At 32.7% G+C, this 26,447-nt stretch overlaps 2 protein-coding genes and 1 long non-coding RNA gene across 3 annotated transcripts; 1 reads left to right on the forward strand and 2 right to left on the reverse strand.

The window, feature by feature from the left end:
• Nucleotides 1-868: 868 nt before the first annotated feature.
• LOC120273469 lies at nt 869-1,279 on the reverse strand. The gene is made up of 3 exons (XR_005540544.1): nt 1,235-1,279; nt 1,061-1,153; nt 869-913 (listed from the first exon to the last, which is right to left on the reverse strand). It is a non-coding gene; the product is annotated as an uncharacterized LOC120273469 (long non-coding RNA).
• Nucleotides 1,280-19,286: 18,007 nt separating this feature from the next.
• Nucleotides 19,287-21,652, reverse strand: LOC120273779 (biotin carboxyl carrier protein of acetyl-CoA carboxylase-like). Its single transcript, XM_039280482.1, has 6 exons — nt 21,543-21,652; nt 21,235-21,314; nt 20,452-20,505; nt 19,647-19,919; nt 19,507-19,569; nt 19,287-19,376 (listed from the first exon to the last, which is right to left on the reverse strand). The coding sequence occupies exons 1-6, from the start codon at nt 21,610-21,612 to the stop codon at nt 19,287-19,289; spliced, it is 630 nt and encodes a 209-aa protein (XP_039136416.1). The 5' UTR covers nt 21,613-21,652.
• Nucleotides 21,653-24,349: 2,697 nt separating this feature from the next.
• LOC120273401 (40S ribosomal protein S21-like) lies at nt 24,350-26,237 on the forward strand. Its single transcript, XM_039280028.1, has 2 exons — nt 24,350-24,508; nt 25,952-26,237. Exons 1-2 carry the CDS (start codon nt 24,365-24,367, stop codon nt 26,015-26,017), a joined length of 210 nt encoding a protein of 69 aa, XP_039135962.1. The 5' UTR covers nt 24,350-24,364; the 3' UTR covers nt 26,018-26,237.
• Nucleotides 26,238-26,447: the final 210 nt, after the last annotated feature.

The following is a 26,447-nucleotide window of genomic DNA, read 5'->3' on the forward strand; positions in this document are numbered from 1 at the left end:
GATAAGAATAGTCACATTGTTATCTACGCACCAAAACACAATAGTGGATATTTAAAAATTTCAAACCAATTAGAAGTTACAAAAGAGATCGATATTAATTAGTACATAATTAGGTTTGTGATTCTTGTCTTCCGGCCTCCAAATAATACAAAGGAAAACAAAGATAAATAAAAATCCATCAACACTTGATGAATGCCACTACACATCTCCAGAAGGCTGGTTCTGCAATTAAAAAAAAAATTATAAGAAAAGATTCCACGATGTTTTTAAAATTTTAACAAATAGATACAAACATAGAAACATTGCCACTTTCGAAATACGTACCTGTGACTGAGAAGTTGAGCTAGCTGGGTCAACTCCAGGGATAGTAACTCCAGGAAATCGAGTTTGTAAAAACCCAAGAAGAGCATTATATCGAGTACATTCTTGTGCACGTTCTTCCTCACGCTAGTCACGTTCTTGCTCTCGCTCCTCTTTCAATTGTTGCATTTGTTGTTCCATTTGGATTAAACCGCTCAACAAACTCACTTGATTGGGCGCTGAGGCGTGAGAAGTTCTGCTAGTCGTACCCCCATAATAAGTTTTGAGTGTTGGACCCAATCCAAGCCCTCTTACTCGCCCACATCGTTCTTTTTCCAATAACTTGTGTCGAATTTCCGTTTCAACAATCAGCATATCCTCATCTACTGTTTCACATTCAGCTAACTTCTCATTTACTTTAACCTGTATATATTGAAAAAATTTATTTTAAAGTAGTCTTATATTGTGCACCAAATTACAAAATAAGGAATACTTAAGACATAATTATTACCATAATTTGTTCAGTTTTCACATTCATGTGAGAACCATCTTTTTTGGTGTGAGTTGCTTTAAAAAATTCGAGCCGTCCTACTTTTCTTCCATTGTGAACCTCCTACAAGTGTTTAAACCAAAAAAAAATTGTTTGAATCACAAACATCAAGAGATAAACTTGAAGACATCATTAAAATACAAACGAAAGTAAAACAACAACATTTTTAATTCACACCTACGATTTAATTCTTAATATATATTTGCCTACCATTTCCTTTTCCTTTCTAGCAAAGCTCTTTGATCCAGAGGTATGAGTATATTTTTGTTGTTTTCTGCTAGCAACCCCAAGTCTTTCTGAATCCTACATAATGACATGTATAGTAACTTAGAAATAAGAAAGATATTACAATTTTAGTAAAATAAGTAAAATACATATTCATACCTCTCCTTTATTTGAATACCAATAATCGACTAATTGTTCCCATTGTCATCTAATGGTTGCATTTGGATGTTTATCTTTGTTCACTTGCATACCATCTTCTCGTTTGAAATGACGCTCTTTCAAATCATGCTTGTAATCTCTCCATTTCTTCCCCAGTGACTTGAGCACATACTCTTTTGAAATCTCAAGTGCAAATCGTAACTAGTTGAAGACATTATAAACAATTTTTGTTTATCAATGTAACTTGATGTTTTTATATTTATAGAAATAACATTTGAACAATTCAATTATGTGGGTTTACCTCAATAAATTTGAACAATTCATCCTTCAATGTTTTTGGCACTTTATGCCGACTCTCATAATGGATGCCGATTTGTTGACCGGTTCGAGCAAGCATGCCGAGAAATCCAGCCAGTAGTTGCGCTTCTGGCCCAATTGGTTGTCCCAAATGATTTGCACTCACCACAATCCTCTCTTCTGGTGGTAATGACCACAAGTCTTTCAAAGTAGTTTGGCCTCTTTTCTTTTGTTGTCCATTTCTATCAACTACATATTAGTATAACATAAGAATATTAACACAAATATAATAAATTATAATTAAGTTTCAAGATATGAAACAAACCTGCATTTAAATTTTCTGCTTCACTAACTGCGGGCACGTTCTCTAATCTGGTACTATTATTTTGGTTTGGCACTTGTTCATTGTGATTTGAATCAGCTGAAGATAATGTGATCGAGCAATGAGGAGTAACATGAAGTGATGGAGCGGATCTAGTAGAACCAATAGGGGCTGCTGAATTGCAGTTGTTGGTGTTGCTCATTCTAGCACCCACACTATCGTCACACCCACTACCATTATTTGGAGCATTAGTTGGAGCAGGTTCTGACACGACCATTTTCATTTTGTTCAATTTTAATTTCGGCATATTTTCTCTTATTTGCATCATATAAACAAAGACATGTTACAAAATTCACAAGACCTACTTGTATTTGGAAGATTATACATGGAAGATTATACATAGTAAATTTGCATTGCATTCACAAATCCAAATGCGAATGGTTTAGTTAGTATTGCACATTATCCAATAGAAACACAATGAATAATAATATTGCATATCAATTGGTAATCAGTGGACAGACAATGTGCATAATCAATGCAAAATGGTTTATTTTTGGTAGTATCCACTCTCAACAAGTAACAGGTTCTGAAACTTTCTTATGATAAAGTGGCCTTGCAATTTGGTGCCACATACTTCTCTGTACATTTAATAGTTAATGGTTATTTAATATTCCATAACCATAAAACTTTACAGCATTAATTTTTCAGAATAATCAAGCTTTTCACATACTAATTAAGTATTCAGTACAATTAAGTCTAGTGAATTCAACATCAGCACTTAACTAGTTGTGGACCTTGTGGTATTATTGTCTTCTCTTTCAATTATATCTGAGAAGTATTTCATTTGATTATAGTTTACTTTGTATTAAAGAATCTGAAATCCTTTTCTCTTTTCCGAAAATGCATATCTGTTTTAATTCATCAGAAGTAATGAATTTCTGAACATCACTTTTGTTCTCTTGAATTTATTTGTCATGTTATCCAAGTATATATTTTGTACTTAAGTTCCCTAAAATGCAAGTGATGTCATATTATATTGTTTATGCATTCATATACAATTTTTCAGTACAATCAAGCTTTTCACATTCTAATTAAATACAATTAGGTCCAGTGAATTCAACATGAGAACTTAACTAGTTGTGGTACTATTTTCTTCTCTTTCAATTATATTTCAGAAGCACTACATTTCTTCACTTGAGTTTAATTGGTATTAAAGAATAAAACCTTTCCAAACTCTAAATTATTGGTAGCCATTGAATCTTCAAACATGAAATTAATGGAAGTTCACAATCTGATATGATACACAACTAAAAATAATAAAACTAGCCATTGATTTGCAATAATGCACACACTGCTAACTGCACTAAAGTCCAGAGATGTCAATTTAGATCCATCTGTTCAATATAGACATTAATGGAAACATATTTAACAACTTCATCTGCAGAGAAACCAGGACTATAATTTATGGTAACTGTCTTTTTGGATGTGATTGTATAGAGATGTTATTTTATACTCATATTATGATCTCAATGAAAAGTATTACAATCAAATCCCATGTGAATTAAAGAAACAGAAATCTGCAGAACTGAAAACTGCAGAACTGGAATCTGCAGAACAAAAATCTGCAGATATGAAATAAAGAAACAGAATGCTTTGTTTTGACTTATCATTCAGAGTGTATAGAGCTTGTTGTCTAATTGCCAGTTTTCATCATCCTTGTTAGCTAATTTATGCAACAAAAGTTGACAAGATAAATAAATAAAGGATGTTGTACTTATTTATATCATTGTTTAGTGATCATAATAAGTTCTTATGAGCCTCACAACCCAAAATCTAACCTATATATATTTTGTAATTTAGATTAACATCTGTCAAAAAGGGCTGATCAACAACTGAGATGCTTTTCCTTTAAAAGAACGAGATCATTAATCAAGCATCTATTAAAATTGATCATTCAGGCAACATGAAAACAAAGGCCACAGTTAAGAGGTTAATCCAGATTCTCTCCTGCACCACAAATTCATCATCAAACATTAACAAGTGCTTCCCAGCTTCTGCCAATTTTCTAAAGACCATGTGATGTCAATAAATCCATCTGCAAAGCAGAGGTTAATACAACAACAAGGATCATTTGTTATGGTGACAAGTCTCAATAAATCACTTATACAACCAAAGCTAAAAAGAGAAAAAGGAGTGCCAGAACATAACATATAACATTTTGCCAATACTCAGCACAGCCACGTTTAGTTTGGTGAAATCAGGTTGGCAACAACATTGAATCTATACCAATAACACAACAGTAATATAAAGGAACAGAATGTTGTGTTTTGTATATTAAATCTCTTATACTTTGTTAGAATCTGTTAGCAAGGATTCAGGTAGAAAATTATGCCATAGCAATAATAGACATAAATTCCATGAAATCAGAGGCATAGAAGCACGTAGAAAAGAACATAAAGATTAGTAATATAAAATAGTAAGCATTACAATAACAGAAGCACTGGCATCACCTAAAGGATTGTTTAAACCAGACCAATAATTGCAGCAAAAAGTAATGATCTACCTCAGCCTTCAATGGTTTAAAATTCTCCTCCTGTACAAATAGAAAATACACAACCACAAAAGAACAGTAAGATGGCATATGTTGAAGAATAGAAAACAGGGGAAGTATGTCTCCATTGCAAGCATCAATTAACAGAACTACTTGGGTGGAGGTAGTATGAACTATCACTACTAGTTATAGTTTACTAAATTAAACTGGCCCAACATTGCATAAGTGTAGTATACATTTAGCAAAAATGCAGTTATATTTAAAGGAGAAAGCTAAGAAGTCCTGGAAATAATGTTGAAGTGGCCAATATAAAATTTAAAGAAATTTTGGCAAAGGGAAACTTTCACCTAGTTTTGAGGGTTTATATGTTTTCATCCGAGTTGTCAGGAAGACTTTGGAAACTTATGAGAGTAGGGGGCAAACCAGAGCTGGCATGCAAGTCGAGAATAAGCAAAGATGTTTATATTATAGTTTTAGAGTCAAACTTTAAGGAGGTGCAAAATTGACAATTCAAGTTTCTTAGAATGGTGATATCAATCATCACTAATAATTTGGGTGGAACCAAAGATAAGGAAACAAAGACCAATGACATCTCTTCAGTAAAGAAAGTCCAAAGGAATTGAAGAAACTTATTGAAATTTAACATGTGGAACATCAATCTTATCTTACTTTTGCTAACCCCCGTTTAATTTAATTTAAAACTATTATAAGTTGAAAGTTACTTGCCAAGCAACATGTTAATTTCTTTACTTGGTGATGCCAATGTCAGAGGCATTTAATCATTATGTTTCCTAAATCTACATTATTATATCATTAGTTACTTGCGTGTATATATATTCCTATGACCTTAATTAATTATACCTATACCTTGTGATATCATGATGCTATATAAAGAAATTTGAGGAGAAACCTAACGAACAATAGTTTCTCCCAAGATGATAAAGTAATAGAAATCTTAACAAGGCATCTATAATGAAGGTGTTATCCTCCCAAAAAGAAAGAAAAACACTAAAAATCATTTAAAAAAATTCACAACATTGTTGTCAGTAATGATCAGCATTAATTGAACATAAGAAACTAGATGAGAAATATGGAACATAAAATAAAAACAAAACCTAAATAGACAATCCAAAAATGAAACTGCCTTGCACCACAGCAATGGGGACTAGCTGGCATGTTTAATAGTAGTACAAAAATGCAGCTACATGTGGCCATCTAACAACATAAGCAGACTACATAGAAGACATGAAATGTCGCCAGGTCATCGCTTGTACAAATGTGATCACAGTTTGAAACACAAGGACCATGCCAATGTCATACCCACTGTTGGTCACCAGAAACCATAATTATTGGTCATGAAATAAGGGAATGTCATAATATATTATCTCTGTATAGTGTATACATACATGTATGCATGCAGATAAGGACATACAGATGTATGTATACATTTATTTATGGTCATAGTACAATCTACCCAGTGTGATTTAATCATAAAAGTCCTGTCGTATTCGTATTATGTCAGTTTATTTACATTCTAGTGATAGGGGATATGATAAATGTGGTAGAAGAAGAAAGTATATATAAAAGTAGCATTGAAAACTAACCGGTAGCCAAATGCAGGTTATTGTCACACAAGCAGCAAAGATTGAAATAATAAGGCAAGGCAATAAGTAGGGAAACCTGCATGGTAGTGAAAAAAATATAAATAAATAAATAAGTGAATGTTTTAAGATTCAGCTAAGAATCAGGATAAAACAAAAACACGTACCTCCCAAATAAAGAATCTTCTGCAAATATACTAGGAAAATTTTCGGCAGGCTGATTCATCCTAATTTCCCCAAATATTTAGCTGCGTGTATTTCAATAAACGTCTCTATAATACCGGCGCTTTTTAAAATAAACGCCGCTAATTTAAATCTTTTTCTAAGCGAAAATTATGTAAAACCCAAAAAGAATACGCCCTAAAGTAAAAATAGTTGCGGGGTTTTTTAAAAGCGCCGCTAAATAAACGCCGCAGAAGCCCTACTTTGGTGTAGTGATAAGCCTACCAACCTTACCAATCATTGACACAATTGATCAAGTTTGATCAAATTTTGTTTAAGCAGCCTTGGTCTATTCTCTACCCCAAAGAGCCATCTCCTTTTTGTTATTTTAGTATTAAAAAATTTATCTCTTAACCGCTTTTAGGCATTAAAATGGTTGCATCTATATTTATTCTTTTTTTTTTTTAATATTTCTTGTTTTATTCTTTTTGTTTTACAACCCAAATCCTTAACCACATTTTTAGAAAGGTGTCAACCCTTACATAAAATTAATAGAACTAACATTTGCTTACCGCGGTAGTAGTTTTATGAAAGAGGTGGTTATATTCAATTTTTTTTTAAAAAAAAAAGAAAGTAGAAGAAAATGACAATTTTATTTTCTTTGCTTCATGTTCCGCACCCTTGCCTTGGATATGGTAATATCTTTCTTCTTTCAATTCCATTTTGGATCTTAGTCAAAAGTAATTTGAATCTAATTTATGAAAACAAAAATTCTTCTAACTTTGACTCATGAGTTTTAATGCTAAATGTTTAATTCATAAATTTCACTTCCCCTAGTTAATTTGCAATCTCTACATTCTCACTAGGAGATTACTCTTTTTATATTAATTAATCTCTTTCAAGTGATCTTTAATATTTTTTTAGTTTATAATCATTTATTTTTCTTCTTTTCTAAACATCATACTTTCAACTCTTTTTTAAATAACTAAAAAATCTCTGCATTCAATCTTACAAATAAATAAGTCAACTAGCAAGATGACTTCCTAAAACAAGCTATTAAATCCTAACTCCAATCACATCTAATATTATATATATATATATATATATTTCGACAAATGTGACAGACTAGAGGAGACGTATACACAATAAGTAATGGCTTTAGAAGATCATTCCATATTTTTCTGGCTGCAAGAGATTATTCAAGATGGCCTTTATTACATCGTGTTGCCCACAAATTAGATGATGCACTCATGGGATCTATATTGTTTTCATCTTTAAATTGTCAAAGGCCATTTCTTATGTCTAGAGCTAGAAAAGAAGATGATAAGTTACTTACATACTTTGAGAAAAAAAATAAATTGCATTTTTTCATTTTTTCAAGTTTGAAATAAAACTTTAAAAAAAAAATCATATAAAATACAATAATTTGACAATTTATGTTTACAATTTCAAAAAAATATATTTACTTATATACATCTATTAAAAAGACTAATTTTTTCAAAAACTTCATTGAAAAAAAATACATAGAGGTTCATTGTAACAAAATTCATATTATATTATGGTTGACAATAAATATATTTATAAATAAATTGTTTTGAAAATATTGCATTATTAATTACTTTTATTATATTAGTCAATGATCTCTTAATCTATTGGGACCAAGTCTTCTACGTAAAATCTTTGTATCCTACTGAGGAAGTGGGTTCGAAGCTCAACTCACTTGAAGTGAGAGCACAATATGTTGAGTGATTAACTCCACATCAAAAGAAAATCGTAAATATTGATCTCGGGAGATGTTCATGGAGAGTTTTCAAACAATTTTTTACAAACTTTATAAAATATTTTCAAGGATCGTTTGGTTCACAAAATTTTGCATTACTATCCCAAATAAGATTTCTAAGATTGTGATTCCCAAGTTATAGTGACAGAAAATGTTCATTATGTTTGGTTGACAATATAATAATGTGATTGGATTGTAACATTTTGATGGTTGGTTAACTATGAATCTTATATTGTTAATTGTCTTTTTAGTAAAACACCCTTATCTATGAAATGTCAAATATATCAAATTCATAAGATTTTTGATGTAAATATTAAAAATTTTTAATAATAAATATGTGCTATTATTTTTTATCAATTTTAAAATACTTAATTTTTATTGATATTAACTATTTGTCAAACTTAATTATTTTAAGTAAATATAAAGTTTTTCCTCCAACTTAATATTTGAAAAAAAAAATTATCTCAAATGTTTTTCATATCTCTAACCAAAATTTTGATAAATATATTTTCATATAAAACATATGTGGAGAGAAAAATACAAAATTTTTATATTTTTGAATTTGTAAAAAAGTTGATATTTTTGCAATTTTATTGGATTGAAATGGTATACTGGGAAGAAACTTTATATTCCGCTTGAGAATTTTACATTACTATCCATTGAGTTGGTAACTATATTGCCGATAATGTTGCCTAAGTTATTAAATTCAGTGAATATAATGTTTCCACCCTAAGCAACCAAACGAGATAATTTAATATTAACCCCAACCAAACACTACTTTATTGTTCACAATTACAAAGCATTTTTCATTATTTAAAATATTCATGCTATGTCAAAAAAAATTTGGACAATTAAATCCATTGTAAACAATCCAAGGTAATATAGCATACTAATTCCCTATTGATAAGTGTACAATATGCATGTATTTTATACCAATTCATACACTCATCCAGCATGTATGAGAATCATATTGTCAAATTCGATGCTAAATCTAGTGTGTTTCACTTTAACGGGCTTAGTGTAGCACTCCAAGACGAGAGAGAGCCAAAAGAAGCGTTTCAAACCTCAAACGATGAAATTTGAACTCTCTCGGCAACATTTGAATATTAAGGATAACACAAAACTGGGTGGCTTACGGGCACCTTACGGCCAACCTTACGACCTTAAGTCAATTCCAAAAGACCTTGCGGGCATGCTTATGCCCATAAAGGGGGACTCAGAGCCAAGGCAGAGGACCTTACAGGCATAGCTTACGCCCGTAAGGACCATCCAGAGAAATTTATGACCACAGCATACACCCGTAAGGGCAGTAGCAAGAATCAACACAGTGAAGTTTACGGTCCAGCGCTTACGACCGTAAGCTAGAACGTAACACAAACAAGAGACCTTACGGACATGACTTACTGTCGTAAGTGGTCCCGTAAGGCTAGCGGCTCTCCAACTCCCTTATGGCCACGTCCTTACACCCGTAAGCAGCTTGTAAGAAGTTGGGTATAAATAGGCCTAATGAGAATTTTAGGGCATTCTCTTCTTTTCTTTTGGGCGATTCTTAGAGGAGAAGTTAGGAAAGATAAGAGACGAATCTCCACCACCTAAGTAGCAATTTCAAGGGGGATTTGGCTCGACATTCAAGAGGATTGAGTATCATAGACATCAAGTTCACTTTCGTGGCTTGTGTGGAAGCTCATCTAGGGGTTCTTTGGCAATTCTTCATCGACGCAATTGAAAAAGGGGTTTTCTTGTCCTTCATGTTTCCTTCTATTATTTATATCTTGAATGCTCACCCTCCATTAATAGAGGGCTAACTTGTAGATGTTTAGGCAAAGTTGAACTCTAGGGTTTATATTTTGACATTAATTGTTGGATCTTTAATGCTTTGATTGTTTTCTTAATTGCAATCTTATCTATTTGAGTCTAATTGTGTAATTGAATGCTTGGTTTCTAGCGAGGCGAAAGCTCTAATTATCATACTATGTATTGCTACGTGACGAGAAAAAATTCCCACATAGCATAGACTTGCCACAATTCAAGAGGATAGCGGGTACACCTCTAGTTAAGGTACTTCGGAGACTTCCACTCCTGCAATCCTTCTAAGTGGGTTAGTGATAAACTCTGTGCTCCTTGCAATCATGTGGAGTGGATTTTAGCAGAAATAGCATTTCTACTCTGTATTCGATTAGGGATAGTCTTTTTTTAAGGAAAAAATTATTTACTTAGGATATTGTCATTAGCCCACAATAAGGTTTCATAGAGTGTTAATGTGATTGTGTGAATATCTGCATCAACTTTGCACCTATTCAGTTACTCTTTGCCTGAGAAATCGAGGTTAGTATATTTCTAAAAATCTTTTGGTTCAAGTAGGATTGCATATTTAGATAACCTTTGTCATGTACTTAGTAGTCCTAGAGGAATACTATGCCCAAACATCGCTTTCTTCCTTGACTTTTATCATATTATTTCCCGTATTCTCATATTCTTGCTTATGTTTTTTCACAGACATAACATTCAATCATTTAGGCTATTTTTCGGGTTTAGCTAGAGTAGTACTCACTTTCTTCCCTGTGAACTGACACTCTATTTTAGCACACTATTATTACGCAATTAGCAAGTACATTTGCGTCCTTATCACATATAAAATACATCCTACATACAATATTTGATTTAATGATGGGTTAATTCAAAATTTTCAAAAATCAACTACTCTTGTTCTGTTTATTCTTAATTTTTCAAATCACGAAAGTTTAAATGTATATGCAGACTTGTTAGTTCCCAAAATAAACAAAATTAATAAAAAAATGTATAATTAATATTAAAACATCTCCATGACACTTAAGCATCATGTACCAAACCTGAAAATTTTACCAAAATTGTGAAAACTACATTATATATAGTTGAATTTTCCAATATCATTTTTCTGCATTTTGTTTGAGGATTTTTTTTTTTTTCAAAATCCTTTCTTTTATTTTTGGATGCATTATTTAATTATGAAAAACTCATATCAGATATATACATCCTTACATACACAATTCACATATAAATTTTGATATCAATATTCATTAAGTCCATATAAAAAAGAGCTTTTTTTTAATGGCATATATCTAATTTTTTTCATAGTTGTACATGATTTATTTAAATACCTAATATTATTGTAACAAAGATATTGATATTGTTAGGTCTGAAAATTTGAGTTAGCATTATATGACAAGTTTATGGGTGACATGGCAATAGAAGATGACGTGGCTATGATGACTTGGCAAAAAAGAGAAGTGACTAGGATAATGATGTGGCTAAGGCTTGGAAGATCATGATGTAGAGTATAATTAGAGAAATACCTCTAATGGATCATTTGGAAAAGAACTATTTTTGGAAGGAAGATTAAGGTAAAGGGATCTCATAAAAAAAGGTAAGTTTCATCTTATGTATGATTTTATCTATTCTTGGTAAGATCCGGGATGATAAATTATATCTATGATAAAACTCTTTTAATGAAAAATCTATTTTAAAGAGAGAGGTATTATTCTTTGAGTGAAGATCATCATGGAGTAAAAGATAGTAAGAAGGCTAATTATGGATGAAGCTATCAAGGAGACAAATCATATATGGAGGATTGACTGAAGATTACTTAAGATTTGATTGAAGATTTGAAGATCCAAGCATGGATGATTGGAGATCATGCCTGAAGATATTGAAGGCTAAATTTGGATGAGATGAAATCAAGTTTAGTAACAATATTTTCATGATTCAAACAAAGATCACATGGGAAGACCAAACTTGGACCAAGTTTGGAAAGAAGATCGGGAGATCTTCGGTGACCATTTTTGGTGAGATGGTTGTGTGTGCCTTGGTAGGCGCGTCCCTAAGGAGAGGGGACTTGCTAAAGTGATGTAAGGAAAGAAGCGTTTGCAGGCAGGAGGAGCTCGAGATGATTCAGTTGCTATGAAACGGACTGAAGGAACCGGGAGGGTTGAAGGTGTCGCATCATATTCAGTAAGGTGTTTAGTGTTGCAACTGGGTGTTACAACATCTAACTTTGGAAGGTGTCCAAGTTAAGAAGCCGAGGAGAATTCTAAAAGAGGAAGGATCTAATGGACATAGGTGCGTTTATATAAAATATCTTGCTTAAAGATTTAGGATGAGCCACAAGAGATAGACCCTTTGGTAAGGGTTGAGGAGAGTGGGCATCGGGCAATCTTAGGAGGGTATTCTTTGTCTTGAGTGAGTAAGTGAGTGTTGTACTCTTTATTCTATCACCTCTTTTAGTAGATTGATTCTCCGGGCTTGGCCCCTCAGATGTAGGTAAAGTTGTGCCGAACTGGGTAACCAACTTGTGTGTCTTCATTCTCTTGCATGTGTGTGTTTTAATTTCTTGTGAGATTGAGTGTTCACCTTACTCACTTACCCCTCTGGAACTATCAGATGTTAATTAAATTTTTAAAAGGTGGTCTAAATAGTAAAAATTGTAATTATTTAAGCCAGTGATTTTGAATTTAAATTTATATATATATATATATAACATCATTTAGTATTTTAAATGCTCTAATTGAGCATGAGAAGGAGGATGTTTAAATGCATATGCACACATTGTGAGCTCCCAAAATAAAAATAAATAAATAAATAATGCAAAATTTAATATGAATAGCATCTCCATGGCATGTTTTGGTGTTTGATTGGGTTGTATACCTTGTATTCTTTTTATGTTTTAGAGCTTAATAATGTTTTTCTTTTGCCTTGACATAAAAAAACAGTAACATATATATATATATTAATATTAGAATACATCAACTGTGGACGATCATAAAACATCGACAATTGCCTACAGTGACAAGAGAAGAGAAATACTAAGATAAATAGGTAGTGCATGTGTGTTCGGGTTTTTTTTTATAACTTGGTTATGTAATGCTAGTAGAAATCGGTTTAAATGGGTTAACTATTGTCACGATCATGATCTATATATCACAAATCAAATCCGTTAAATTTGAATTAGACGGCAAACGTTTGTAAATTTAAAATCTACGAACATTCTTAGAATACGTAGCCTCTCTCTATATCCCATATAAACTTATGCTAGCAAATTAAAAACAGAATTTCAAACATTATTTCAAAATATATGGTATTTCTAAATTCTATATACTATAAAAAAAAATACTTCAAATGAATATCTTATTTCCAATGTTTTATTATTAGTTTATCATATTAATTTATAAATAAAATAAAATTGATGAATTTCTAGTAAATAACCCTATCAAACATGCAATTCACTCAAATTTAAAAAAATAAAAATAAAATATTGACATCATTTGAGGTGTGCAGAAACATGAAATGCTAATTCAAATTACTTTAGGGCATTTTTGACCGAATGCCAAATTTAAAGAAAATCAATAAATCTGGCGTAGGACACGCTCCAACCAAGAACCAAATATTGTGTTAAGTCCATTTTAACTACGGTGACACATAAATAGTTGTGTCCGTTTATATAGAGGAGACAGAGTTTTAATTTGAATAAAAACCCTAATCTTTATCTCTAAATAAAACTTAGGGGGATAAAAAGGTTATTTTTGAGCTTATCTATGCTTAAAAAGAGAAAGGAGTTTTAATATTAATCAAAAGTCCGATTCTATCTCATAATTCGGATTTAAAAGAAAAAATATATAAATTTTAAATTTGAGTTAAAAAATTAAATTATAATAAAAATAATAAAACAATAATAAAATATAAATATTCGGATAATGCTAATGAAAATCGGGGATATTTGAAAACATCTTTTGGTTAAAATAACAATATTGTGGGCCCGGATCTTTTAGGGAGAGAAGAGGCATGTAGGGATGGGGGAAAAAGGAGCATAGGAGGCATTTTTCTTCTCAATGGTTGCAAAAATCAGCATGGAAAGGCATGAAGAAGAATGTTCTTCCATGGTGGGACCGGGGTTAAAAAGAAAGAAAAAGAAAAATGAGCATTACCATGCATGGATGGAGAGGCTTCTTCCTTGAGAGACATGGAGGAGATGATCCAAACTATCCATCCCATAGTGCATCATCTTTGACGCCGACGAGCATCACATCAACGACCACATCTTCGCACCCCTTTTCATCTACTAACCATCGCTGATCTTGGTGAGGTTCTCCACTCGTATCCACAGCGAAGTCACCATTACACACATCAAAGTGAGGCCGACATTGGAAAAGTCATTGAAGTCGCTCAATATGCATAGGACTTGGCAAGAAAATCCTATCGGGAAAACGAAGGCGCAAGAAGGATCCCATGGAGATGCCCGACAAACCGTGATGTCCCCTTTACACACGCCAAGCAAAGAACTGCTCATAATCCTTGGAGAAGTTCATCACTTCAAGAAGGTAGATGATCATATAAAATCTCATACAAATATATATATATATATAGATATTACGATTTCTGTTCGATCCACGCAAAGATGCCAGTAAAAATCTTCATCTTAATGAGGTAGATGAAATTTCATACAAAGACGTATTTCTTCATATATATATCCCGCAGTTTGTTAATCCCATGCAAAATGCCGTAGAAAAATGTCATTTTCCGTTGTACACCCCTATGCTCATGCCATATTAAAACTAAAATAAAATAAAATAAAATCTTTTCATTAATAATGCTAGTGTGTGTGAGACACATCCCTCTCGTGATATTTTGTTTCTAAAATCATGGACATAGACAAGAGTATATGCATGCTATTCATTTTTTACTCATTGTGAATTCCATCGTTAATAGAAGAAGAGGAAAGAAGAAAGAAAAGGAAAATTTTGAGGACACATGTGCAAAATTGTAAAAATGTGTGAAAATACGAAAGCTTGAGGGTTTAACCGCAAAAGCCATAAAAATATGAAAGTTTGAGAGTTTATTTGCAAAATTTTATAAAATGTGAAAAATGTGAAAAGATAGAGGGTCTAAATGCAAAATAAAAAAAGGAAGGTTTTAGCAAAGATGAGGGGTATTTTGGTAGTTTTACAAGACCCCCTTAAGCTATCACCGTGATGTCCAATTCATGGCGATCGCTTCCCCCTTAAGAGGGCTTCCCTATCGGGCTCTTGATAGTCACAGAAGTAAATGGACTGTTGAAGACCCTTAAAGACCCCTTAAGCTTATCATGGATGTCTAACGCACGCCGATCGCTTCTCCCTAGTGCTTTTCATCGCCTCTTAACTATATGAAAGCGGATGAGTTATAAAAAGTTCCAAACCCCTTAAAAACTCTCTTCGAGTTCTCAGGACCCTATTTTGAGGCTATTGACCTCTTGGGAGAGCGATGAAAAATCCCAAAGAAACCTCAGAAAACTCTCTTGAGCTCATGGACCCACTTTGAGGCCATCGACTCTTCGAGTGATAAAAAGAATCCAAAAATCCCTTAAAACCTCTTTCGACCTTAAGGACCCAATTGAGCGCCATCGACTCTCTTAGGAGTGGTATGTAAAAATTTCAAAAACCCTTAAACTCTTTTTCGAGCTCACGGACCCAAATTTGAGTACCATCGACTCTCTTAGGAGTAGAATGAAAAATTCCAAAACCCTTTAAAACTCTTTTTGAGCTCATGGACCCCTGTTTGAGGCCATCGACTTCTCTCTCGAGTGATGAAAAATTCCAAAAACCCTTAAAACTCTCTTTGAGCTCATGGACTCTTGCTTTGAGGCCATTGACTCACTTAGAAGTGATGAAAAATTTCAAAAACCCATAAAAATTCTGAGATCATGGACCCCTTTTGAGGCCATCGACTCTCTTTAGAGTGACAAAGAAATTTCAAGACCTTCAAAAGCGAAGCATTCTAAAACAAAAAGAAAAAAAAAGAAAAAAAAAAGTCAAAATCAAGGCATTAAAAAAATGATGAATCAACAAATGAACTCAACAACCTCAAAGCTAAAGTGTTGAAGGGTTCACAAGTTGCACAAATGTTTCACAAGCCTGAAGGCCAAAGCTTATGAAAAGTCAAATGAAGTTCCAAATCAAGTTCCAAATCAAATCAAAGAATGCAAATTCAACAAATGAACCCAACAACCCTCAAGGATGAAGAGTCGAAGAGTTCACAAGTTAGTAAAAGCTTCACAAGCATAAAAAGAAGTTCATGAAAAAGCCAAACCATATTTACGATTCCTCAACGAAAGAATCTATAACTTAAAGTCCGGATCAAATTCAAGACAAACTCAAAACATCCAAGATAAACGAGGCTCAAGAACCCTCGTAGTTGAAGCGCTGAGGAGTTCTATAAGTTACAAAAGAGCTTCACAAGCATGAAAAGTCAAGCTTATAAAAATCAAATCAAGTTCCAAATCAAATCCATGATGCAAGTTCAAAGTCTAAGACCCAAGTTTCAAACAAATCAACAAACGAACTCAACAACCCTCAGGATAAAAGCGTTGGGGAGTTCATAAGTGTACAAAGTTTCTACAAGCCGCCGGAAGCTTATGAAAAATTAAATCAAGTTTCAAATCAAATCCAAGATGCAAGTTCAAATGTCCAAGTTTCAAGTTTCAAATAAATCAACAAACGAGCTGACAACCCTCGAGACTACAGCTGAAGAGTTCACAAGTTACAAAAGTTTCACAAGCCCAAAAGTTCGAAGCTTTCATGAAAAGTCAAATCAAATTCCAAATCAAATCAAAAGTTGCAAAATTCCAATATCCAAGTTCCAAGTTTCAAACAAATCAACAAATAAGTCTCAACAACCCTCAAAGTTAAAGTGTTGAAGAGTTCATTAAGTCAGAAAGGCTACAAGCTCGAGGCTCGAAGCTTATAAAAATCAAATCAAGTTCCAAATCAAAATCTAAGATGCAAAAGATCAAATGTCCAACTTTCAAGTTTCAAATAAATCAACAAATGAGACTCAACAACCTCAAGAATAAAAGCGTTGGAGAGTTTATAAGTTGAAAAAGCTTTCATGTCTCAAGTGCGAGTTTCATGAAGTAATCAAATCAAGCCCAGAATCAGTCAAGATGCAGAATTCAAATATCTAAGACACAACTTCACCCGCTTTTTAAGTCATGTTCAAGATGCATATTTTGACCGCTCGACGAAGACTCAAAAGTCAACAAAAAGTCAAAGCGATTTTTCGTGCGAAATAGTCGGGAAGGAGATAAAAGGCTACAATTATTGTTGTCGAAGATGATTAAATTCCTAACTTCATGTATTTTCAATGAAGTCTATGAATTCATGAATAAAAATTTATTTGTCGAATCTAGTTTTCGTTCTTCACATTTATTTTCTTAATCGGAGGTTCCCGTGACAATGTCTGTGGGTAATTAACATGGGGCTCGCCTCTAATGGAAAGTCACTAAACCCACAATCCCTGAATCTACAAAAATATTAAAATTTGATTTGTGATCTATAATTTTTATCCGGTCAATCCTAATCAAAGGCCGGGTGGAAAGAAAGGAACCCACAGTGTCACTGTAGCACGAATCAAATTTATTTTTATTTTTTATGTTTTTTTTCTACTGGTTAATGGATTTTGAGCCATTAATTTATAATTTTTGTCTACTTTTAGGCACATAAATATACATCATTATAAATTTATACTTATAATTTCATATTTTAATCAAATTAATAACTTAGAATTTAATTTTTAAAAATTTTTTTAAATTAGTAAAAAAATTATTGAAGAAAATATAATAAGAAATATAAATTCATTAAAATTAGGACAAATTACATGAAAAATAAGATGAAAAACATAGAAACTAGTCCTAAAAATAAATTAATATAGATTAATATCATATAATATCATCGAATAAAATTAATTAATGTAATGTTTGTGTTTGTTTTTTTTTATCATTGTGATTTTTATTTTTTATTTAAATACTCACAATTTTTATTTTATTGTTAATAAATGTTCATAATAAATATAAAAAATAAAATCTATATTTAAAATAATATAATATTTAAATTTAATGGTTAAAAGTGAAAAAAAATTAAAATTGATTAAATTTGATAGAAATATATAAATTATCAAGTGAAAAAAAAAACATTTTTTAAATATTCTATTTTATAGTTAAAAATAAAATTCACATTTAAAATTATTTTCACTGTTTAAACGGAAGCTTAAAATATAAAGTTTATTTTTATATATAGATTTGGAGATGGCAGGAGACAAAATGCCTTTTGCGCCATCCTTTTTTGACCATTCTAGTGGATACCTTATTAAATAGTTTAATTGACTAACAAGGTTCGCTGAAACTTTAGACATTAATGAACATGCTTAATTACATGACTAATAGAAGGCAAGTGACAACAATTTTAGTTAAAAAAAAATCATTAAAAAAATTATAACTATGTTTATTAATGTTACAATTTCATAAAAATTATATTTACTTATATACCTCTATTAAAAAAAAAAAAAAAACCTTGTTCCGATATGACATATAATTCTTGGACTCGAATTTTGTGAATCTGATCCTAAAAGAGGGATTGAATACTGATCCAAATACGATCTGATTTTCAGTATACATATACATTGTTTTCTAAGAGCTCCTAATTTCTAATAAATTAGGCAAATTAGAGAAATATACCGACGGGTGAGAACTTTACCTTATCACAACCTGACGACTCTGAGCTACTTTAAACAAAAAATTCAGAAACAAGTAGTTAATCAATAAGAAAACCAGTAAAAATATAAAACTTCAATCTTAGCAGAGGCGATCAAAAAATGATAATAATAATAATAATAATAATAATAATAATAATAATAATAAAGCGCGTAGACTGAAAAACAATACTGACAAAACATAGTCCACAAATAATCTTTTGTATTGGGTGTAAAGGCTCAAGTGTCTCTAATTTGACTTCGCAGGTTGAAGTTCGAAGCATAATGGAGAAACACATGAGCCTCTCTATAGGATAGGAGTAAACATTTAACAAAGATGCATAATATAGGATTTGTCCTTCCAAAAGAGAACTAATTAACAAATAGAATATGCTATCCAACGATGATCAAGTCTGTCACTAAAAGCTGGATATGAGTGAGAACCATACAGAGAAAAAAATGGGGAAATTACATGAAGACAAGGAGCATGCAGTTGCACAATTGCTCAGTTGATACCGGGAAGGCAGGTAAAACTGCTATAAGCGGATCTCCAAATCCTACTGCTTCTGCAAAGACAAAAGAAAAAAATGTGAACTAAAGGATAAATCGTAACAACAACAGCACCGTGTTCTATATAAATTTCAAAAAACAATTTCTATGAGCATGGTTCAATGACTATAATTTCAGTGTTTTATTAAGGCAACCTCCATCTTGGTAGAGAATCTTAAGAACTTCTCCGCGACATCTGACTGCACCAAAATCAAGCATGCATGAGAAACCCATTACATGAACTGAAAAAGGAGAAGTTAAAAGGAAAAGCGACTTACTCTGATTGGTAATTCGTTTGCCAAACTGATCAAGTAGCCAATGACCTGCCCTTCTTTGATCATATCTCCCTGTTGTCAAAGAATTGCTAAATAGTTAGGACATGGTATTTTCTCATTGTTTTGGCAGAGGAGTAACTTTGAAAAATGCAGAACAACAACTCAACAAGCAAAAACATTTAATAAACTGCTTGTTAGCTACCTCTTTACAGCTTGGAGGTTGCCTTTTCCCTTTCAATGTCCTTGCCCTCTGGAAAGAACCAACCTAGAAGCCATTGCAATCGTAAACATTATGACAATACATTTGCTTAGGTACCAAAATGATTAGTTTGCAGCTCATACTGTAGGAGAAGCGACTATAACATATGTTTTCGCTCCAGAGTCCTCCAATGCAGCCAACTTTGCATCTTTTGCAGATGGGACATTTATGAATGGACTTGAAGGTGTACGGGGCGGTTTCTGTGGCACAGCTGGTGGTGCAAGAGGACCTAATTCAGACATTGGTTTGCTTGGAATTGGCGGTGCTTGAATAGGCAGGGCATTTGGAGGAATAGTGGGAATTTGAGCAATTGAAGAAGATATGTCCCTCCGCACATACATCTCAAAGCCTCCAATCTAAAACATAGCCCGATGGCATCAGTAGCATATTTTCTTACAGTATCATGAAAACTTAAAAACAAAAGCAACATGAAGCTGCAAGCAGAGAGCTGGAGACTAAGTTGCAACAGTCTTTCCTGGCAGTTCATATAAAACCAAAAAAATGCAATAAGTTTGCCGGACATTAAGTTCCATAAAAGGTCAAATAATAACATACTCTTTAAGAGATGATACTTGAAAAAATAGCACAACAATAGCATAATTAAAGCATCAATCATTTCTTGCCATTAACTGGAGAGAATACATGGCACAGATGATACTTGTAGAAGCAAATTTATCCAAGTCTCCAGGTTCTAAGAGATTGGCACGAGCTCACAAACAGGCAGTATGAGTGCTGTTGTGAAAAGGAAAGCTTAGAATTTGAAGGAACTTATAGCCTCAATCACAGAAGAGCATGGGCGGAAATAGCCAGCATCCATTGATAAAATGTGAAGTAGAATTCAAATGTCTGGGAAAGGTAATAGTTGTCACTAACTAAAAGCCAAAATACCTTTAATTTTAGCTCAGCGACTGTGGTTTCATCACATAATTCCAAGATCAACCTCTGCAACAAAGTTTCAAGAAAAAAGGTCATGCTAAGTAAGTCTCAAGTAAGAAAAAACTAGGGCACAATAGGGGAATGATATATCAAATAGTGTTCAATTAATCAATATAATAAAGTTAGTTAAATCTCACCACCAATTTTTCAAGGTAATGACCCCTTTTATGCACAGTTGTCTTAGAAATTTTTAATCAAAACACATCTACCCCATATGGTTTGAGTTACCAACATTTGTACCCTCTCAAATATTCAATTCAAAATTTTGGGGCTAAATCAAAAGAATATTTGAATTCCCAATAGAAAAACAATTCATATAGAGAGCAGAAGAATAGCCATTACTATGACTAGACAGCTGACAGCCCAAATAAAAAGTTGTATAATTGTCAAAATCTACAGCCTTGATTTGATACAGGAAGACTCGAGGAGATGGGCAATAAGACATGAAACAGAGAACCTCACAAAGGCATGGCATAACCAACATGCTTCTAGTTCTAAATTTGAACCAGTAGGTTGTTAATTACTATGATATTCTTTAACAGGTGGGAAAACACTGCACTGACAAGTGACAATTCATTGATGCAAGGATAAAAGATAAATCAATTAATGGAAAATATGCTCAGTTATCTATTCCCGAGAGTGCATTTTGGTACATTTGGAAAGACAATTACTTTCTTGATTAAAAAAAAAGACTTATATTTGATTAAGAAATTAAAATAAAGTTGCACTGCTGACCTCAAATCCATTAGGAAAGGCTGATTTCTGTACATTCTCCCCAGTTGATGAACTATGTTCAGACTTGGTTAAAGAATCTGCTGCATTTACAGTTGATGAATTATAGAAGATAAAAAGCCAATCAAATGTTAGAAGCAGCAACAACAACAACAAAAACATTAAAAGTCAAATAAATGAACTGCTGCAAATAAAACCTGTGATGCCAAAACAGAATAATTGTTAACAATATATAGTTATTGAGAATTAAATTTCAAGGAATTCTCTTCCCTTCAAAGTTCAATGAAGGAAGAGAACTTGAAATTACTTACTGTCAGATGCCACTTCTGATGCAGCTTCAGAGGCCTTTACATAAGGCAAAAGTGGCATTCTCTTGTTCATGTTTGAGGATCTGAGACTCTGACCCAAGAAAGAAGTCTTGAAAAAAATGATTCATTCCTGAAAGAACAAGTCTGTAAAGGAGCTCCAACAGGCTTATTAAGGGAAGATTGCATCTGTGGAGTTCCCCAAAAGAGCACCCTATGAATAACAACAAATAGATTATGGGGCACTTTCAGCCTTTTCTATCATGGAAGTTTCAGGATACAGAAAACAGTATAGTTATCATTTCATCTAGACCATCTTACAAAACTGGGGAAAAAACCCTGAAGAATATTGCTAAGCAATACGATATATCATCTTTCACTTGCTTCCCACAATTGATGACAAACAACATATGTAGCAAGAGAGTAATGTATCCATCATCAATTAAAGTTCAGAAAATTGGTCATGACAAATTTGTCAGTGGCACTTTTAATAACAAACTTATTAAATTCAGGATAAAGTGACAGAAAAAGACTGTCCAAAGCTCCACTACTAGCAAGCTATCCTGAGAGAAAAACAATATTAAAAATGAGAAAAAAGAGCAAAATGCAGTATAACAGTCGCATATAAGAATGAATTATCTCTCCCTCTGCTCATATTGGAAGTTTGCCTACATTGAAAGCTCTAACTCCATTACAAATCAACATCATAAAAAATGAAGATCAACCATGAATCCATATCATATGGTCAGGATTTTGGTCACTGAACTAGGGTTTTTCTCCCATTAATCATAGGTCACAGCCACTTAAATTCAATAGAAAATTAAAAATATGAAAGAACTAACTCCCTCGAAAAAATCAAAGCAAATCATCACTCAAAAACGAAAACCACCAATCAAACGCTAATTTCCAGCTTAAAAACAGGGCAATCCGCGCAATTTTATCCAATACTTTCACAGCATAGACCATTCGAAGATTGTATGACCAAGAAGAAACATTCACTAAACGGATCAAGAGCAAGTAATCACCCAAATTATACTAAAAAAAAAAAAGAGAAAACATGAAAAATGAAAGAAAATCACAAACCCTACAACTTCAACCAATACTGCCACCCAAGCCAAACTCCAACCATGATTTACAGATCAAAAACAGAGAGAAAAGAGAAATATACCATGAAGAGAGCGGAGAGTGGGAGTAGTTCCCATGGAGTGTGAATCTGGGAGCTCGAGACGCCGGGGGAGGAGGTGATGAGGAACGGAGATATCGAAGTGAAGAAGGTGGTGGGGAATTCAATGAGCGGGGTTCACCTCGCAATGTCCGCCCTCGCGTCACTTTTTACAATTAAATCCCTCCCAACCGCTTCACTTTCTCTTAAGAGAAATTTGATAAAAAGGTTTACTATCCGTTATTGGATTAGCTACTTAAAAAGTGTTTTAATTTAGTAGAAATGTTTTTTGAAAAATGTACCTCTCAAAATAAATTAAGTAATTTTATATTTTGTGTTTTTTTATACCGCTCACTAACTATGTAAAAATCAATACTAAACAACTAACCCAAAAAGTCTTTAACTTATAAAAAAATACTTACGGGTTTTAAAACTAATCCAAACAATGCCCCTGAGATCTCAACCATAAACCGCAAATGAAATTGAGGCTTGGCACATACTTGAAGTGGACTCACTATTATTATTTATAACCGAGCAAGAGTTAAGCTCGAGCCTATTTTAATTAAACCCGATCTAATCTCGAGAATATTCCGAGAATCATAAAATTCTGAAATTTAGACTCGGCTCATTAGTTTAATTAAGCTTCGTCATTTTTTTTTATAAAGAACATATTATTAATATTATTTTAAAGTAATATTAAACCTTCTTATGATATTTTTGTTGCTAGTTATTATTATTATTAATGATCCAATGAACAATTGTTTAATATTACTATAACCGATTCCATAAATGCTTTATATAAATGAGCTTATTAATGATATTATAAATAATTGTAGTAATGATTCTTATAACTGAATCGTAACTTATGGTTTTTGTTTTCAGGTCTTGTCTAATATGATTTTGATTCCGGGTTTTCATTAATTAAAAATATGTTAAAAATATTATATATATATTTATTTTAAAAATATAACAACAATCAGTTGGTTATGGTTTAGTTCAAGTTATAGTCTTCAACTCATAACAACTTTAACTTGAATCGAAATGGTTTTTACTGTTTTTGTTATGTTCCAATACTGTTTTGGTCTCGGTTTAATTCTATTTGGACATTTGAACCCAGAACAGGTCTATCTTGTACATGGTATTATTTACATATTAAAGCATGATTTTCAATAAAAACAAGAGGAAAAAGAAACCAAAATACTTCATCGCAGCCATACAAAAAACCTCGAGATCGTAACACTATTCCCAATCTCAAAGCACCAAATACACGCATCTCAAAGCTCCTCTTCAATGCCTAGGGTTTATCTCAAGCTCGCTTACTATATATATATATACTCTTCTTCCTCTCTCTCATCCCATTCTCTGTTCGTCGCCGTTGCAGACCTCTCTTCTCCTCCCGACTCGTGGTATGCTTGTTCTTCGATGTGATTCGAGTTTCATTCGATCTCCTTCTCGATCCTTAATCTGTTCTTATCTTCAGGAAATTGTTGGTTTTTCGATCGGTAAGCAGCCAAGATGCAGAACGAGGAGGGAAAGATGATGGATCTCTACATCCCTAGGAAAATGGTACTTGTTTTCATCTAATTTGTGGTTTATTTCTGAGAATTTTTGGTGAGAATACGCTTTTTGTTGGTAATGGTGATGATTTTGGTGCTGGTGTTTCTTGATGATTTGCAGTTCGGCGACGAACAGGCTGATCACTGCGAAAGATCACGCTTCGGTGCAGATCAACATCGGACATATCGATGAGAACGGAATGTATACTGGCCAGCACACCACCTTCGCTCTCTGCGGGTTCATCCGTGCTCAGGTGCTTGTTCTTGAAGTTCTTTGATCTCTTTTGGTTTAATTGCGGAGTTATTTATAAATCTCAGTGTATTTCTCTTCTGATATTATTGGCTACAACTAAAGACTTCATTTTTGCTAGAATTTGATGTTTTTTTCTGTGGAGAATTGCGCTGATTTCTATTTTGGGAGCTTTTTTCGTAATTTAGGATTCTCAATTCAGTCTATATTAATGCTTTTTTAGATCACTCTTGTGGTTTTGTGACTCTGGTTTCTCTAATACAATGATGTTTTAAAGCTAAGCTGCCTTGAAACACCAAGATGTTTTGGAACTTATTGAAAATTAGGGTGCTTCATAGCTGAATTGCTGGTTGAGTTCCAACTGTAATTTGATGTTCTAACCCACAGGAAATGACTTTGATAGGAGTTTGATATACGTTTGGCAAGTTGGCATACTAGTTGCATTTTTATTTCAGTTAGTGTAGTGTAGTTATAATCTGAATAATTTCTTGAATGGATTGATAATAATTTATATCTGTATTATTTCTAGTAAATAGACCTGTCTTATTCCAATCTCAGTTTTTTTTTGTGTCATTCTAACTGAATCACATTATACATTAGAAATTTAATTACTGAAGAATGTGTTAAGAGTGACATATCCTTCTTTTTATACCTCTAGATCTTGCAATTCTGCAGAGTTTCTATTCAAACAGGAATTTGTTTATTGTGTCATTTCATTCATGTATTAGTATTCCATGACTATATCAATGCTATAAAATGCTTGTTGGTTGCTGGACACATCTTAGTGGAATTGTATCAGTGTTATTGATGATCTTTGGTTGCAATCATGTTGACTATTGTTGAGCGTCAAGATTTTTGAGTTTTCAACCCTGAGAGAATGGCTTAAGCTGTTAATTTTTTTGGTTAGGTTTATGTTAGAAAAATCTCTTGTAAATTATAACAAGACAAGCAATTCTTTATAAAGACATTGAAAATAAGCAGCAGATGTAGCAAGTGAATAAGAGACGAGCTGGGTATTAATTTAATAGAGGGCAATCATGTACTGGTAATGCTACTATGCTCAATTTTGAGTGTATTGTTGGGCTAGCTCAAAGAATGTTCATCATCTATAAAGCAAAATCATCAGTATTGTTATAATATCTCGTAACCTGTAAACCATTATAATTTTTCATTTCACAAGCCATGTGAGTAGGGTTGAAGCAAAAAAAGAATGATGGTAAATCATCCTGTTTCATTGGTCTAAGTTGTCCACTGGTCAGTAAATAAATCACTTAACCTTGTAATGTAAACCTAGTCTAATTTAAAAACCCAACCAAATTATTACCTTTAATGGCGTGAGACATTTTTTTCTATGAACTATCTCTATGGTGCACTTTGTACATTGACATTAATTTGGACTTGTTACTTTATTTGTATTTAGTTTTCTGATCAAGCTTTGTTTCTGTAGGGTGATGCTGATAGTGCTCTAGACAGGCTCTGGCAGAAGAAAAAGGCTGAAGTTCGCCAGCAATAGATGCTACTTCCAAGGATTAATCTGTAGGTTGCCATGGATTTTATCAAGTGATTGTACCTAAATTCTCCTCTCCTGGTGGCATGAGTTCATGACATTAAATCTTAAACTTTTTCTGTTGTCCTGGATTGTTGCAGACCTAAATTTTATCTTTAAGCTAGTACCTTTATCAGTCTGCTGAGAAATTTTGTGTTTGAACCATACAGTGATTTTTTTTTTTTTTTAAAAAAAGCTATCTGTGTTTTAATGTAGATGATGAACTATTGCAGAGCTTGTACCTGTTATTTATCACTGTTATATATATATAGATATAATATTTTTAAAATAGAAACCAAGTCTTATAATTTCTTATTGTTACCAACTTCATTATTGATTAGTTATAATTTAAAAAGTTATGGTTTATTATTAAAAACTTTATTTCACGTTAAAAGAA

The sequence above is a fragment of the Dioscorea cayenensis genome, chromosome 12, assembly GCF_009730915.1.
Source record: "Dioscorea cayenensis subsp. rotundata cultivar TDr96_F1 chromosome 12, TDr96_F1_v2_PseudoChromosome.rev07_lg8_w22 25.fasta, whole genome shotgun sequence".
Taxonomy (NCBI): Eukaryota; Viridiplantae; Streptophyta; class Magnoliopsida; order Dioscoreales; family Dioscoreaceae; genus Dioscorea; species Dioscorea cayenensis.